Below are 18,701 nucleotides of genomic sequence, written 5' to 3' on the forward strand. Positions count from 1 at the left end.
GCCTAGGACCCATGTAGCCCTGTTCGCTTCACGTCATGGTGTCCTGGCATGGAGCCTAGGACCCATGTAGCCCTGCTCGCTTCACGTCGTGGTGTCCTGGTAACGGGGCCTAGGACCCATGTAGTCTTGCCCGCTTGGCGTCATGGCATCCTGGATTTGGTGCCTAGGCCCCACGTGGCCTTGCCCACTTCACACCATGGCATCCTGGTAATGGGGCCTAGGAGCCATGTAGCCTTGCCCGCTTCATGTCATGGTGTCCTGGATTTGTTGCCTAGCCCCCACGTAGCCTTGCCCACTTCACATCATGGCGTCCTGGCAATGGGACCTAGGACCCATGTGGCCCTGCCCGCTTCATGTCATGGCGTCCTAGATTTGGGCCCTAGGACCCATGCAGCCTTGCCCGCTTCATGTCATGGGATCCTGGTAATGGGGCCTAGGAGCCATGTAGCCCTGCTCGCTTCACATCATGGTGTCCTGGTATGGAGCCTAGGACCCATGTAGCCCTGCTCGCTTCACGTCGTGGTGTCCTGGTAACGGGGCCTAGGACCCATGTAGCCTTGCCCGCTTGGCATCATGGCATCCTGGATTTGGTGCCTAGGACCCACGTAGCCTTGCCCACTTCACATCATGGCGTTCTGGCAATGGGACCTAGGACCCATGTGTCCCTGCCCGCTTCATGTCATGGCGTCCTAGATTTTGGGCCTAGCACCCATGCAGCCTTGCCCGCTTCATGTCATGGCATCCTGGTAATGGGGCCTAGGAGCCATGTAGCCCTGCTCGCTTCACGTCATGGTGTCCTGGTATGGAGCCTAGGACCCATGTAGCCCTGCTCGCTTCACGTCGTGGTGTCCTGGTAACGGGGCCTAGGACCCATGTAGTCTTGCCCGCTTGGCGTCATGGCGTCCTGGATTTGGTGCCTAGGCCTCACGTAGCCTTGCCCACTTCACATCATGGCGTCCTGGCAATGGGACCTAGGACCCATGTGGCCCTGCCCGCTTCATGTCATGGCGTCCTAGATTTGGGCCCTAGAACCCATGCAGCATTGCCCGCTTCATGTCATGGCATCCTGGTAATGGGATAAAGCACTGGAAAATAGCGTGAATACCTGGGGTTTTCTGAACTTTTGTCATTTTGAAAAACAACATCCTGTCCTGAAGAGGGCCACAACTAAAACAGCAGAACACCAGGGATGGTGTTGATGCAAACTGTGTGCCGAAACATATGTAGACATCCTGACACTAAAATAATTGTGTTTTTTTGCAGCGTTCAAATTCGTATGCTGTACATTTAATGTCTTGGTTTCCCCAAATCTGAACAAGAAATTCAACAATTAAATTGACAAAGTGTCTTATCAGAATTGTCACTTTACTAACCCTAGACACCACGAGCAGAATATGTGTGTGTTTTTGCTGGACTTTTAATTTCATGTATTTCTTTCTAAGTCTGGAGGTGCCTTGTGGAAAGCACCGACTACTTACAAAAGTGTATAACCTATACTATTAAAATGTGTGTTTTTACTTTGACTGCTCTCTGAATAATGAAATACTTTTATGCGACTCTTAGATAGATAAGAAACATATCTATCCAAAAAATCCCTCTGTACCTGTTGCCCTGCAAGGCGGACGAAAAGAGGGGTAATTGAGCTTGTGTTCCTTTGTTTTCTCTTCAAGAACCAAGTCCCGTTTTCAGCTCAATCCCCCTTCAACAAAAAATTGGGACTTACCCTCCCTTGTACAATCCTGGTAATGGGGCCTAGGAGCCATGTAGCCTTGCCCGCTTCATGTCATGGTGTCCTGGTAATGGGGCCTAGGACCCATGTAGCCTTGCCCACTTCACATCATGGCATCCTGATAATGTGGCCTATGAGCCATGTATCCTTGCCTGCTTCACGTCATGGTGTCTTGGTAATGCGGCACGACTGAGACCTATGTAGCCTGGCCCGCTTCACGTTGTGGTATGCTGGTAATGGGGCCTAGGATGCATGTATCTGGCACGCCTTGCCCACCACATCGCCGCTCTCTGCCCCAACTTTCAGTGCTATGCGGATGATACCCAGCTCATTTACAGGCTACCCTCGGCCTCCTCCTCTCCTTCCCTCATCTCTGACTGTCTGTATGCTATCCAGGAATGGTGTGCCGCCAATGACCTCTGCCTTAATGCCAGTAAGACTGAGATTCTACTCATTGCACACCCACTCCCTCCTTCCGTGCATCTCTCTGGCCGGCCTCTCTTGGCCCTCTTCCTGCTCCCATCTGCAAGACTAAAAACCTCAGGGTCATCTTCGAATCCACACTCTCCTTCTCTCCTCACATATCTGACGTCTCTAAGAAGTCACACTACCAGCTGCACCTCCTCAGAGGTATTCTTCCTTTCTTTTCCTTCCCCCAGAAGCTCACTGTCTCCAGAGCCCTGGTTCTCTCGAAGCTGGACTACTGGAACAGCCTCTATCTAAATCTGCCTGCCTCTACTCTCCGCCCTCTGCAACTCATCCAGAACAGGACTGCGAGACTTGTCCTTGGCCTCAAGCACAGGGACCGTATCTCTCCAGGACTGAAATCTCTACACTGGCTCCCACTGGCTGCGAGGATTAAGTTCAAAACCCTCTGCATTGTCCACAAGGCCTTCTGGGGGCTGGGGCCAAAATACCTTCAACTCTCTGTTCCTAAATATCTTCCTTCTCGAGCTCTTCGCTCATCCGCCTCCAACTCCCTCAGGGTCAGCCGCTTCTCCAAGCAATGAGTTGGGGGTAGATCTCTCTCCGTGGCAGGGGCCTCCTTCTGGAACAGCCTTCCTGCCTCCCTGAAACTTGAGGAGAACCATCTCCGGGTCCGGAAGCACCTCAAAACCTTCCTCTTTGCTTCTGCTTTCTCTCCTCCTCTTCCCTGCTAATTACTGAAACTGCACTGAATCTGCAACTGGGCCACTCTCACCGATCTCGGTCCTTGGTCCAGCCACTCTCCCCTTGCACTGCCTCCCTGGCAACCCCTTCACTGCGGGACTGTCTCTGTATCCCTACAGCCCCCCTTCCCAGCACTTGTCTGCACTTACCTTGCACTTGCCACCAGCTGGCCCTTATTATCTATCTTGTTATTCTACTACCCCTGTACTGCACTTTCCCCTCTCCCTTTCCCCTTGCACTTTTCCCTTCCCCTCTACCCATGCACTTGCGCAATCTGAATGACACCTGGCCTAGTAGGATCGTTGTATGTCTTCCCTTTGTTCCCTTCTCCCTGCCTCGTCGCGCCTTGAAACACTTGTGTATAGGAGCGTTACAAATTCCATATCATATCATATATCATGTGGCCTTGCCTGCTTCACGTCATGGCGTCCTGGATTTGGGGTCTAGGACCCATGTATCCTTGCTCGCTTCACGTCATGGCATCCTGGTAATGTGGCCTAAGACCCATGTAGTCTTGCCTGCTTCACGTAGTGGTGTCCTGGTAATGTGGCCTGAAACCCATGCAGCCTGGCCCGCCTCACGTGGTGGTGTCCTGGTAATGGGGCCTAGGAATCATGTAGCCTTTCCCGGTTCACGTTATGACGTCCTGGTAATGAGGCCTAGGACCCATGTAGCCCTGCCCGCTTCACGTCATGGTGTCCTGGTAATTTGTGTGTTACACCAGCTTTGGACTTTTCACCAGTGCACTTTTATTCACAGCCACACGAGGCCCTTCAATTTGTGTGTTACACCAGCTTCCCACTTTTCACCAGTGCACTTTATTCACAGCCACACGAGGCCCTTCCTTTTCTATTGTGTTCGCAAACCATTGATTAAGCGAGTGCCGCAAGGCTGAGTTGTCCTTGCCCTGGATTCTAACCTAGTTGTGCCCTTTCTCATACACATATTTCTTTCGTTTGTTCTACCTTTTAAATCTGCACGTCTTTTGTTCGTTGTGGTCTGCGTGCTTCATCAATATAAGGGGGGGCTGTCTTCTGTCGGAGTGTGGACATTGTTGTGTGTGACTCCTATTGCGTCCAGGGAAGGATGTCTTACAGCCTCATACTCACAGTCGGCCTGATCATGACTTTGGCGTTATTAGCCCTACCGCCGAACTCCCTGGCGCTAATAGCGCCGGATCACGAGTTCGGCGGTAATGTAATTCCCCATTCCCCATTGAGCCCATTCTTGAATGCCCCATTCCCCATTGGGCTCAATGGGGAAAATTCGCACTCTTACCGGATTTCCCGTCGGCGGTAATAGCGCAAATATTCGGCAGATTTCCCCCCAACCAAGAGCTGGGGCGAAATCCCCCGAAGTCCTGATTTGGCGGACCCTTAAATCCGTCGGTAATAGTGCGACTGCCGGATTTAAGGGTTACCGCCAAAGTCGTGATGAGGCCCACACTTGAATTGTGTGTGACATCTATTGTGCACAAGAAACGATGTGCTCCAACCTTGTTCGTGTACACATACTCTGACTTCCCTTGTCTACAAAGGGAAGATGCGTCGCATCTTTTGGAAGATTGGAACAGCGTGTGATGTCACATGGAATGCCAGTGAGTGTGTGTGTTGGAATCTTCCAAGGATGTGAGTCATAGCTGGAGTGTTAAGTAACAGATGTGCCTGTTGCCTGCTGCAAAAGTGCTTACCTGCCTGCAGCAAGAGGGGCTGGAATATACTGTGTGTCCTCCTGACAGCTGGGCTTCATTTGATCAACAATTCTTGCATTGTAATGCCAGGGTCTGGCACAGACACCTGAACCCAGTGGCTCTACAGGTATTATGGAGTACAACTCTCGTGGTACTCACCACATACTCTCCTAGCTGGGGCTGATGGTAGTTCTAGGTCAGAAAACCTGGATAGCCAAGATGGCAGCAAACATGGTCTAGTGTTTCTGATAATCGATACAGGTGGTATACTCCCACCCTTGCATGACATCCTGCTCAGGCTCATCCTCTGCCCGTTCTGTGTTATTCTAAAGAAAGGGTGAGCGGCTGAGGAGTCTCTGCGGTGGCCTCTTCTCTCTGGAAGATACTTAACCTTCGATTCACAGACACTCGTCTGATACTCCAAATGGTCCAGTTTAAAAATCCACTATTGATAGTTATAAATGGGAAAGTTCTGTGTTTTTCCTGTGTTTTTCCGTTACCGCCACTCAGCTTGGCAGAGCTACCGCCAGGCTCTGATTGGCAGTCTGGTCTCTTGGTGGTATTCATCATTTTTGTAGTCCAAAGAATTTCATTTGGATGTTGGCAGAATTTCCATCCTAGGTAATATTACACACGGTAATTCCACCAATTTTGGGCTTGAAAGTAGAGAATTGTTGGAGGTAAATCCATCACTTCAAGGCCAAATTTGGAATTTTGTGATGTAGAAAGGAGAGTATTTCCGATACCACCCAAACGGTGGCAGTCACAGAATTACTGCCGAACTCAGAATGAACCCCAGTAATTGGAGAGCAATTGCACATGGCCACTTCGGAGCAGGTTGTATGTATTGCATTGTATGTGGATTTATAAAGCGCAACGAAGACCTGGTGGCATCAAGGCACTAAGTCCTGAGTGGATAAGGCAGCCGCCGACATTAGAACAACGATGTTTTGAGCTGTTAATGCAAACACAAGGAACTGGCATACAAGTCAATGTGAAATTGGAGTCCGTGGTCATTCTGATTTTTCTAAGGTTTGTTGGTTTCTAGTCCATGATGACACTAATGGCTGTCTCTCTCTCTCTCTTCCGCTCCCCCCTTTTCCAGGGCTCACGAGGCATCCAAGGCCCGCAAGGAGCGATGGGTCCCAAAGGTAACAATGTGAGTACTGATGCCGCGCTTCCAGATCGGGCTCGAGGCGGGAGTTCCAAACCTTTCCCCAAGGGGAGTAGTAACCACATGTGTGGATAGAAGAGGGGTGCCATGTGTCAGATTGCCATGCAAAGAGAAAGAGTGGGGGGAGGCAAGAGTGGTAGTGGGTTATTGGGTGTAACCAGGTGCTCGAGTGAGCAGATGCCCAACAGAGACTTGGTCTTAATCTCAAAATAAGCTGTGTTCGTTGATTGCTTGAAACATTGGACAGTGCCCATCAAAATGTATCTACACTTTTGTTGGTAAAGGGGTGCATGTGTGTGTAAAAACACCCAGGGGGTGTGCCAGGGAATGTGTGGGAGACACAGTGTGCTTTTATAAAGCATTGCATGTGAGTCAGAGACTTTGGCTGAAACTGTATTTGAGTTTGTGAGTGTGCAAATGAGGGAGGGCATAAGGAGATATTTATATCTGGGAAGGAATGTGTGTGAGAGAGTTTCTGAGTGATGAGACTGTGTGTGTGAGCTGCCTTTTGCTCTGCACATTTGCACTCCACCTTGCAAAGGACGAAAATCTGGCGGCGGGGACCTGGCTATGCCCGAGTGCAAATTTACTAGGTCACGGCCATCGAGTAACGTTTCGGAGCAGCACGAGCTCCAGTGTGAGAGAGAGAAAGGCAACGTGTGTGTGTGAAGAGATCCCATTGCTAATGGAGGAACTGACACGCTGTAGTAATGTAGGGATTGTACCCTGTGCTTGGCCAATGCATAACGAGCATGTGACAAACACGTACCATATCTCTGTAGGGCCTCCCGGGCATCGATGGCAAGGATGGCACCCCAGGCGTTCCTGGCATTAAGGTAAGTGGAGGCAGAGTGCCCAGTTTAAGAACATGTTGCATGCTGAGCCCTACATGAATGACCTCTTGCTGGAGCTGTCATCACCAACGCTCTGTTCCTTCTGTACCTCAAGTTGATGCCCAGTGCCAGAGTAACTATATCAAGGCATTAACATGCTTGGGAAAAGCCTGCCCCCTCCTCATTGTGCAATACCTGTTGATCAAGGACCTCCTCCAGGTGCAATACCAGTTCGCACAGGAAGCATAATTGCCATGTGCCCACCTCCTACACAGTCCCAATAAGTTGCCACATGACATTGTACCTGCATCCTTCATGTAGCAGCACTGATTCAGCCCAGACTTAATTCTGTAGAGTGCCCACATCCTTCATGTGGCAGCGCTGATGCAGCCCAGAGATAATTCTATAGAGTGCCCGCATCCTTCATGTGGCAGCACTGATGCAGCCCAGAGATAATTCCATAGAGTGCCCACATCCTTCATGCGGCAGCACTGATGCAGCCCAGAGATAATTCTATAGAGTGCCCACATCCTTCATGTAGCAGCACTGACGCAGCCCAGAGTTAATTCTGTAGAATGCCCACATCCTTCATGTGGCAGCACTGATGTCACCTAGAGTTAATTCTGTAGAGTGCCCACATCCTTCATGTGGCAGCACTGATGTCACCTAGAGTTAATTCTGTAGAGTGCCCACATCCTTCATGTGGCAGCACTGATGTCACCTAGAGTTAATTCTGTAGAGTGCCCACATCCTTCATGTGGCAGCACTGATTCAGTCTAGAGTTAATTCTGTAGAGTGCCCACATACTTCATGTGGCAGCACTGATGTCACCTAGAGTTAATTCTGTAGAGTGCCCACATACTTCATGTGGCAGCACTGATTCAGTCTAGAGTTAATTCTGTAGAGTGACCACATCATCCTTCATGTGGCAGCACTGATGTAGCCAGAGGAAATTCTGTTGCGTGTTCACATCCTTCATGTGGCAGCACTGATGTAGCCAGAGGAAATTCTGTTGCGTGTTCACATCCTTCATGTGGCAGCACTGATGTAGCCTATAGTTAATTCTGTAGAGTGCCCACATTCTAAACTTTTCCAATAGCGAAGCAGTTCTGTTCAAAATAGGCATCTATGCAAATGATCAGTTAATGCGTGGACAGCATGCATCCAGCCCGGAAGCACTGCCAAGTGCCACTACCAACAGGTGCCACACTGCCGCATGCACCGAGAGCAATACCCATTTTACCAGCCATCACTCACCCATGCAATAAACTACACATCTATTCATGCATGTGGTCCTTCTGCAACTCCCGATTCGCCGCTTCAATCACATGCGCACTCAATGTATTCCTCCCTTATACGTAATTAACGTGTCACTCTATACATTCACAATTCTTCATTTAAATCCTTCCTTCATTTCGCTCTGATCACCTTACCTAAAAGCACGACTTTCCAACCTAATCCCCCACGTGATCACTGTCCGGAACCGCCTGACAATAGACCTGGTCCCCTCACCACGCTTCCATGGAACGTGTCTTCAAACTACAGACACCTCCGGAAGCCCTCCTTCACCCCACCGACTAACCCACCATGCAAACCCGAGGGAACTCAACATGTTCCATCGAAAACATCCAGTGAACTGCATCTCTGCTCTGGCACTCTGCAAATACTACCCTGGATACGTGTACCTCTAAGCCTCTTTATACCCACATGTCTACCCCCAACTATCCAACCCCCCTCTAACATCTCACTCTTCCACCTTACACCACACGTAAATGCCCCCTACTGAGGGCGACCCCAGGCCTAGTCCACACCCTAGGAAAACTACTAAACTTATCCTCAGTCCTAATACACTGTGACACATTAGCGGTCAACATCGCCCTAAGCACACTCCAATATTTCATTCTTTGAGCTCCCCCCCAGGGTAACACTCCCTAATGATTACTCCTCTCTCCTAGAAGCATCCCAAAACGCAGGAATCGGGTACTTCCGACCTGCACCCATAAAAACTGCAGGTTTCATATCCGCTTCTCCCGCTATCCCACAAGTAAGCCTCCTTTTCTCTTACAGAGCCATGGCCAGTGATGACAATAGAAAGGGGAGCAAGGCCATTTTATTATAATTATTATTATCCCCTCATGTTTTGCTCCCTTTCCCCAATCCTTCCAGGGTTGTCTCTTTCATTCACTTGTTTTTCAATCCCTCTCTCGAAGGTGAAATCACTCATTGATGTATTCTTGCTCGGCCTCCTTGAAGTCTGTCACTCACTGTGTTCTTTGGGCACTCGCCCTTTCCTTCCATACTTTGCTTAGTCACTTATTCCAGCATGGAATGGGTCGCCTGTGGGCCCCAACACCTTGGTTCATCAGTCTCTACCTTGTTCCCTCAGAGTCTTTCCCCCTTTCTTTATTTAAACCTTCTCTCCATTCCCAAACCCCCACCATACGTTCATCAGACCCCCCCCCCCCACCTTTCTTCCCTGCCCCCATACATCCGTATTCTCCAGGACATTCCCCTCCAGGCTACGACTTCCTGGCGACTCTACCAATGCCTGAAAGATACAGCGTTTCTCACATGTGTTTATGTTTTCCGCAGGGCGGTCTTGGACAGTTTGGTTTCCCTGGAGTACCGGGGCATCAAGGAATGGCGGTAAGTACCGTTGCTTGGCCACTGCCGCACTGATCACTGCACTTTAACTGTATCTCACAGCCCAAAGGCACGCAGAACTGCCTGGCGCTGACGCTTGTGTATTGTGGCACCCATGCCTCGCCCTCCCAACCCCCCAACCATCAGGAGCACGATGGAGTCAATGGCATAACCTTTGGTTCCTTTCCAAACAGTGTGGGTGACTGTGGTCTAGAGAGGAAGCTGCTAAAATGGTGGCTGCGACACTGCCAGGCTTCGGCTGTGTATTAGTGGAGTGGCAATGCCCGGAAATGGGCGCATTACTCAGATGTGGTCCTGGGAGTATGCTATGCGTGCGCCCCACTATAGTTTAATGCCAATCTGAACCATCACTGGGCGTGGCACATACACTAGAATATTCCCATACCCGTGCTGCCAATTTGATACATTTATAAGGCTTTTAATACATTTGAGACAAATCAGCTCTGTATCTTCATGATAAATCTGTGTGGTTAAAACATTACACGGCAATAATTTGTTTGACACAATATTGTGCAGTATTGAAGTGCCAATAAAGTCGACTTAAAAACCAACTACCTCTTCGCAAGTCTGTAGATCACTGACACTATTGTTGGTTACAAATATATATATGTATATATATGTATATATATGTATATATATATATATATATATAAATATATATATATATCGATGTAACCAGTAGATGTAAGTTTTGTGTAGGCATTATATCGGCTTTTCCAGCCACAATCTTTGGGTGCTTCCTGCTGTGCACTCTTAGCAGCACACTCCTGGATTTTGCAAATGATGTGTGTTTAATCCTTTCATATCTGGTGTATTACCAAACTGGGGGAGGGCACAGACACCGTACACCTCGCCGGATGCCTTCTGCCGGAACTGGGCATGGCACCCCTGCTTTTGCCTCCCTGTGGTGCATGCTCTTTCACCGTGTCATGTTGTGTGCCTGCATTTGCTATGCACTCCTTTGCATGCAGAAGTATACACACAGCACAGCATGCTTGGCCATTGAATGGTTAGTCCACTCCATGGGCTCGGCCCTATCTATGCGCCTGATAACAGATGACAAATCAGTGAGGACGCCACCAGTCAGCAAAATGTAGTAAAAAAAAACAATTATTATAAGTTATTTGTATGATCCTCTGAAATTGACATAACATAGTATAAAAGAACATTTGTTAAATGGAGCCTATGGTGCGTTTCGGTGGTGCTGTGGCTAATGCACACAGTGGATAATGCACGCAGTGGATAATGCACTCAGTGGATAATGCACACAGTGGATAATGCACACAGTGGATAATGCACACAGTGGATAATACACACAGTGGATAATGCACACAGTGGATAATACACTAGGTGGATAATGCACACAGTGGATAATGCACACAGTGGATAATACACTAGGTGGATAATGCACACAGTGGATAATGCACGCAGTGGACAATGCACGCAGTGGATAATGCACTCAGTGGATAATGCACGCAGTGGATAATACACTCAGTGGATAATGCACACAGTGGATAATGCACTCAGTGGATAATACACTAGGTGGATAATGCACACAGTGGATAATGCACACAGTGGATAATGCACACAGTGGATAATACACTAGGTGGATAATGCACACAGTGGATAATGCACACAGTGGATAATGCACACAGTGGATAATACACTAGGTGGATAATGCACACAGTGGATAATGCACACAGTGGATAATGCACACAGTGGATAATACACTAGGTGGATAATGCACACAGTGGATAATGCACGCAGTGGATAATGCACACAGTGGATAATGCACACAGTGGATAATACACACAGTGGATAATGCACACAGTGGATAATGCACTCAGTGGATAATGCACACAGTGGATAATGCACTCAGTGGATAATACACTAGGTGGATAATGCACACAGTGGATAATGCACACAGTGGATAATGCACGCAGTGGATAATGCACACAGTGGATAATGCACACTGTGTGGCAGCATTAACATATTCATGCTGCAGAATATGCAACACCGACAGACTACAGTGCAATGTTGCTACAGCCATGCAGTGACTTTCCTGCAGAATAATGTAGTGTTATTTGCGGTGGAGGTCGTGCACACTGCTGTAATCTCATGGAATGGGCAACCTGAGGTGCAGTGGATTAGGCACGATTAGTGCAGTACTCCTTTGTGAATACTGTGGATCGTATGCTCTCTGGTGCAAAATAACAATACTAAAATAGGAATGAAGGTGAAGTAAGGCCCAAACATTGTTTGTTATTTCAATGTGGGTTATTGTTATGCAGCCACATTCTGCTGGCCTTGGGAGAAGAGAATAAAAGGCCTGTGGAGAACATACAACAATCCTAAATACACAATAGTTATATAAAGTGCAAAATAATTGCAGAAAGTGCATCCCTCAGCACGAGGGAAAGGTACAAACAGGCTTGTAAAATGTAGATGAGAAAACTTGGCCACTGGCTCAATAAGGATCAAGAGGACATTCCCAATTGATTCACAATCTGATCCAATGGGTGGCTGCATAGCCGTCATCAAGCATTATTTATTTTACTATGCTAAGTTCTGTCGTCCATGTGTACTAGGTGAGACAAACTCATGTAGAGCTAGCTGTCTTCGAAAGATGGATGTCTTGAGTTCTAAAGAAGGGGGGGTGGGGCACCTTCCCGCTGTTCCTAGTTTCACCAGATCCCCAAGCGTGTGCTGGGATAGATTTCTCCAGGACATGCCGCCTCTGTCTGTAGAGTGGAAACGGATAATAGGTCTGGGAGGAATGTGTGATCTGTTCACAAGAAGAATGGAATTTGGGCTCAGATTACCTTGGCTCACTGGTGCAGCATATGTTGGGGTGTTGGAGCCTCCTGATTTGATATAGACATTTTCTGTTATCAGAGCCCTGCCCCGCCCGTTATGCCCCCACACAGCAGAAACAACGCACCCGGTGGATTGGGGGACTATGCATCGATGGGGTGGGGGAGGGGGATGTTGTGGTGGACTGAGATCCACAGTTGGTTACTTTTCACACTTTTGCCCTGCTCACACTCCTCTTTTCCTCTTCTCAGGGTCTACCAGGCCAGCCTGGATCCAAAGGAGGTCTCGGCGATAAGGTATGGCACTGATACTGCATGGCTCGAAGTGACCTTTCAATCCTTTGTTTGTGCAAATCTCTTTCATGGGCAGTAATGGCCAAGACCTAAGACATTCTGACCGATCACTCCTGTCCCCTTTAGTTGTTTGGTCACTTGATTCTGCCACCGCCATATGAAAAAAAAGCATATGGGACTTTGAAAGGTTACGCCTTTCACTCTCAGCGTATTATTTTCATGTAGTCCAATAAAAGGTTTTGTGTGATTTAGGTGTCAAACCTTTCTTTGGGCATTGTTTTGGATGTGCAGTAGTGACAGCTTTTTCAAAATTTGCCACAGTTTTGTAAAAAAAAAAAACTAAGGAAAAACAGGTGTGAGACTTATAGGGAAGAAGAGCACAATACAAGTTGCCAGGAGTCACGGGCAATTGATTGTACACAGTGCCATGTGACTGCTACAAAGAATTAGTGGGTGACATGCAGGGCAGCAGCTAACGGTCTATGGCAGCAGAACAGCCAGACATGCAAACATGGGAGCAGTTCAAAGCACACCTGTGAGGATACACTATTTCTCGTATAGGGTCACCATGGATTAATTCACATGACCATTCCTGGGGTTCATTCAACCTTCAGGGATACGCAGCTGTGATGATGTGTACGTGGGTAGTGAAGAGTTGTATGCACTGCTGATGGTGTATACGTGGGAAGTGAAGAGGTGTATACACTGCTGATGGTGTATACGTGGGTAGTGAAGAGGGATATGCAGCGCTGATGTATACGTGGGTAGTGAAGAGGGATATGCAGCGCTTATGGTGTATATGTGGGTAGTGAAGAGGGATATGCAGCGCTGATGGTGTATACGTGGGTAGTGAAGAGGGATATGCAGCGCTGATGGTGTATACGTGGGTAGTGAAGAGTTGTATGCACTGCTGATGGTGTATACGTGAGTAGTGAAGCAGGATATGCAGCGCTGATGGTGTATACGTGGGAAGTGAAGAGGTGTATACACTGCTGATGGTGTATACGTGGGTAGTGAAGAGGGATATGCAGCGCTGATGTATACGTGGGTAGTGAAGAGGGATATGCAGCGCTTATGGTGTATATGTGGGTAGTGAAGAGGGATATGCAGCGCTGATGGTGTATACGTGGGTAGTGAAGAGGGATATGCAGCGCTGATGGTGTATACGTGGGTAGTGAAGAGTTGTATGCACTGCTGATGGTGTATACGTGAGTAGTGAAGCAGGATATGCAGCGCTGATGGTGTATACGTGGGAAGTGAAGAGGTGTATACACTGCTGATGGTGTATACGTGGGTAGTGAAGAGGGATATGCATCTCTGATGGTGTATACGTGGGTAGTGAAGCGGGATATGCAGCGCTGATGGTGTATGCGTGGGTAGTGAAGAGGTGTATGCACGGCTGATGGTGTATACGTGGGTAGTGAAGAGGGATATGCATCTCTGATGCTGTATACGTTGGTAGTGAGGAGGGACATGCAGCACTGATGGTGTATACGTGGTAAGTGACAAGGGATATGCATCGCTGATGGCGTATACGTGGGTAGTGAAGAGGGATATGCAGCGCTGATGGTGTATACGTGGGTACTGAAGAGGTGTATGCACTGCTGATGGTGTATACGTGGGTAGTGAGGAGGGGTATGCAGCGCTGATGTATACGTGGGTAGTGAAGAGGGATATGCAGCGCTTATGGTGTATATGTGGGTAGTGAAGAGGGATATGCAGCGCTGATGGTGTATATGTGGGTAGTGAAGAGTTGTATGCACTGCTGATGGTGTATACGTGAGTAGTGAAGCAGGATATGCAGCGCTGATGGTGTATACGTGGGAAGTGAAGAGGTGTATACACTGCTGATGGTGTATACGTGGGTAGTGAAGAGGGATATGCAGCGCTGATGTATACATGGGTAGTGAAGAGGGATATGCAGCGCTTATGGTGTATATGTGGGTAGTGAAGAGGGATATGCAGCGCTGATGGTGTATACATGGGTAGTGAAGAGGGATATGCAGCGCTGATGGTGTATACGTGGGTAGTGAAGAGTTGTATGCACTGCTGATGGTGTATACGTGAGTAGTGAAGCAGGATATGCAGCGCTGATGGTGTATACGTGGGAAGTGAAGAGGTGTATACACTGCTGATGGTGTATACGTGGGTAGTGAAGAGGGATATGCATCTCTGATGGTGTATACGTGGGTAGTGAAGCGGGATATGCAGCGCTGATGGCGTATGCGTGGGTAGTGAAGAGGTGTATGCACGGCTGATGGTGTATACGTGGGTAGTGAAGAGGGATATGCATCTCTGATGCTGTATACGTTGGTAGTGAGGAGGGACATGCAGCGCTGATGGTGTATACGTGGTAAGTGACAAGGGATATGCATCGCTGATGGCGTATACGTGGGTAGTGAAGAGGGATATGCAGCGCTGATGGTGTATACGTGGGTACTGAAGAGGTGTATGCACTGCTGATGGTGTATACGTGGGTAGTGAAGAGGTGTATACACTGCTGATGGTGTATACGTGGGTAGTGAAGAGGGATATGCATCTCTGATGGTGTACACGTGGGTAGTGAGGAGGGACATGCAGCGCTGATGGTGTATACGTGGTAAGTGACAAGGGATATGCATCGCTGATGGTGTATACGTGGGTAGTGAAGAGGGATATGCAGCGCTGATGGTGTATACGTGGGTAGTGAAGAGGGATATGCAGCGCTGATGGTGTATACGTGGGTAGTGAAGAGGTTTATGCACTGCTGATGGTGTATACATGGGTAGTGAAGAGGTGTATACACTGCTGATGGTGTATACATGGGTAGTGAAGAGGGATATGCATCTCTGATGGTGTATACGTGGGTAGTGAAGCGGGATATGCAGCGATGATGGTGTATACGTGGGTAGTGAAGAGGTGTATGCACGGCTGATGGTGTATACGTGGGTTTTGAAGAGGGATATGCATCTCTGATGCTGTATACGTTGGTAGTGAGGAGGGACATGCAGCGCTGATGGTGTATACGTGGTAAGTGACAAGGGATATGCATCGCTGATGGCATATACGTGGGTAGTGAAGAGGGATATGCAGCGTTGATGGTGTATACGTGGGTACTGAAGAGGTGTATGCACTGCTGATGGTGTATACGTGGGTAGTGAAGAGGTGTATACACTGCTGATGGTGTATACGTGGGTAGTGAAGAGGGATATGCATCTCTGATGGTGTATACGTGGGTAGTGAAGAGGGATATGCAGCGCTGATGGTGTATAAGTGGGTAGCGCAACCTTCAGGGTTATGGAGCGCCGATGGTGTATATGTGGGCAGTGCAACCTTCAGGGATACGCAGCTGTGATGATGTGTACGTGGGTAGTGCAACCTTCGGGATATGCAGCACTGATGGTGTATACGTGGGTAGTGAGGAGGGGTATGCAGCGCTGATGTATACGTGGGTAGTGAAGAGGGATATGCAGTGCTGATGGTGTGAAGAGGGACATGCAGTGCTGATGGTGTATACGTGGGTAGTGAAGAGGTGTATGCACTGCTGATGGTGTATACGTGGGTAGTGAAGAGGGATATGCAGCGCTTATGTTGTATATGTGGGTAGTGAAGAGGGATATGCAGCGCTGATGGTGTATACGTGGGTAGTGAAGAGGGATATGCAGCGCTGATGGTGTATACGTGGGTAGTGAAGAGTTGTATGGACTGCTGATGGTGTATACGTGAGTAGTGAAGCAGGATATGCAGCGCTGATGGTGTATACGTGGGAAGTGAAGAGGTGTATACACTGCTGATGGTGTATACGTGGGTAGTGAAGAGGGATATGCATCTCTGATGGTGTATACGTGGGTAGTGAAGCAGGATATGCAGCGCTGATGGTGTATGCGTGGGTAGTGAAGAGGTGTATGCACGGCTGATGGTGTATACGTGGGTAGTGAAGAGGGATATGCATCTCTGATGCTGTATACGTTGGTAGTGAGGAGGGACATGCAGCGCTGATGGTGTATACGTGGTAAGTGACAAGGGATATGAATCGCTGATGGCGTATACGTGGGTAGTGAAGAGGGATATGCAGCGCTGATGGTGTATACGTGGGTACTGAAGAGGTGTATGCACTGCTGATGGTGTATACGTGGGTAGTGAAGAGGTGTATACACTGCTGATGGTGTATACGTGGGTAGTGAAGAGGGATATGCATCTCTGATGGTGTACACGTGGGTAGTGAGGAGGGACATGCAGCGCTGATGGTGTATACGTGGTAAGTGACAAGGGATATGCATCGCTGATGGTGTATACGTGGGTAGTGAAGAGGGATATGCAGCGCTGATGGTGTATACGTGGGTAGTGAAGAGGGATATGCAGCGCTGATGGTTTATACGTGGGTAGTGAAGAGGTTTATGCACTGCTGATGGTGTATACGTGGGTAGTGAAGAGGTGTATACACTGCTGATGGTGTATACATGGGTAGTGAAGAGGGATATGCATCTCTGATGGTGTATACGTGGGTAGTGAAGCGGGATATGCAGCGCTGATGGTGTATACGTGGGTAGTGAAGAGGTGTATGCACGGCTGATGGTGTATACGTGGGTTTTGAAGAGGGATATGCATCTCTGATGCTGTATACGTTGGTAGTAAGGAGGGACATGCAGCGCTGATGGTGTATACGTGGTAAGTGACAAGGGATATGCATCGCTGATGGCGTATACGTGGGTAGTGAAGAGGGATATGCAGCGTTGATGGTGTATACGTGGGTACTGAAGAGGTGTATGCACTGCTGATGGTGTATACGTGGGTAGTGAAGAGGTGTATACACTGCTGATGGTGTATACGTGGGTAGTGAAGAGGGATATGCATCTCTGATGGTGTATACGTGGGTAGTGAAGAGGGATATGCAGCGCTGATGGTGTATACGTGGGTAGTGAAGAGGTGTATGCACTGCTGATGGTGTATACGTGGGTAGTGAAGAGGGATATGCATCTCTGATGGTGTACACGTGGGTAGTGAGGAGGGACATGCAGCGCTGATGGTGTATACGTGGTAAGTGACAAGGGATATGCATCGCTGATGGTGTATATGTGGGTAGTGAAGAGGGATATGCAGCGCTGATGGTGTATACGTGGGTAGTGAAGAGGGATATGCAGCGCTGATGGTGTATACGTGGGTAGTGAAGAGGTGTATGCACTGCTGATGGTGTATACGTGGGTAGTGAAGAGGTGTATACACTGCTGATGGTGTATACGTGGGTAGTGAAGAGGGATATGCATCTCTGATGCTGTATACGTTGGTAGTGAGGAGGGACATGCAGCGCTGATGGTGTATACGTGGTAAGTGACAAGGGATATGCATCGCTGATGGCGTATACGTGGGTAGTGAAGAGGGATATGCAGCGTTGATGGTTTATACGTGGGTAGTGAAGAGGTGTATGCACTGCTGATGGTGTATACGTGGGTAGTGAAGAGGTGTATACACTGCTGATGGTGTATACGTGGGTAGTGAAGAGGGATATGCATCTCTGATGGTGTATACGTGGGTAGTGAAGAGGGAAATGCAGCGCTGATGGTGTATACGTGGGTAGTGAAGAGGTGTATGCACTGCTGATGGTGTATACGTGGGTAGTAAAGAGGGATATGCATCTCTGATGGTGTACACGTGGGTAGTGAGGAGGGACATGCAGCGCTGATGTTGTATACGTGGTAAGTGACAAGGGATATGCATCGCTGATGGTGTATACGTGGGTAGTGAAGAGGGATATGCAGCGCTGATGGTGTATACGTGGGTAGTGAAGAGGGATATGCAGCCCTGATGGTGTATACGTGGGTAGTGAAGAGGGATATGCACTGCTGATGGTGTATACGTGGGTAGTGAAGAGGTGTATGCACTGCTGATGGTGTACACGTGGGTAGTGAAGAGTTGTATGCACTGCTGATGGTGTACACGTGGGTAGTGAAGAGGGATATGCACTGCTGATGGTGTATACGTGGGTAGTGAAGCGGGATATGCACTGCTGATGGTGTATACGTTGGTAGTGAGGAGGGACATGCACTGCTGATGGTGTATACGTGGGTAGTGAAGAGGGATATGCAGCGCTGATGGTGTATACGTGGGTAGTGAAGAGGTGTATGCACTGCTGATGGTGTATACGTGGGTAGTAAAGAGGGATATGCATCTCTGATGGTGTACACGTGGGTAGTGAGGAGGGACATGCAGCGCTGATGTTGTATACGTGGTAAGTGACAAGGGATATGCATCGCTGATGGTGTATACGTGGGTTGTGAAGAGGGATATGCAGCGCTGATGGTGTATACGTGGGTAGTGAAGAGGGATATGCAGCCCTGATGGTGTATACGTGGGTAGT

At 48.6% G+C, this 18,701-nt stretch overlaps 1 protein-coding gene across 1 annotated transcript in view; it reads left to right on the forward strand.

Annotated features, from left to right (window-relative positions):
* COL9A2 (collagen type IX alpha 2 chain) overlaps positions 1 to 18,701 on the forward strand; it is a 168,628-nt gene that overhangs the window by 106,294 nt on the left and 43,633 nt on the right. The window contains exons 17-20 of the mRNA XM_069622556.1: positions 5,695 to 5,748; positions 6,546 to 6,599; positions 9,189 to 9,242; positions 12,326 to 12,370. Of these exons, the coding sequence (XP_069478657.1) occupies positions 5,695 to 5,748; positions 6,546 to 6,599; positions 9,189 to 9,242; positions 12,326 to 12,370 (207 nt within the window). The remainder of the gene's footprint in view (positions 1 to 5,694; positions 5,749 to 6,545; positions 6,600 to 9,188; positions 9,243 to 12,325; positions 12,371 to 18,701) is intronic.

This window comes from Ambystoma mexicanum, chromosome 11 (genome assembly GCF_040938575.1).
Source record: "Ambystoma mexicanum isolate Mex_15411 chromosome 11, UKY_AmexF1_1, whole genome shotgun sequence".
In the NCBI taxonomy this organism is placed as follows: Eukaryota; Metazoa; Chordata; class Amphibia; order Caudata; family Ambystomatidae; genus Ambystoma; species Ambystoma mexicanum.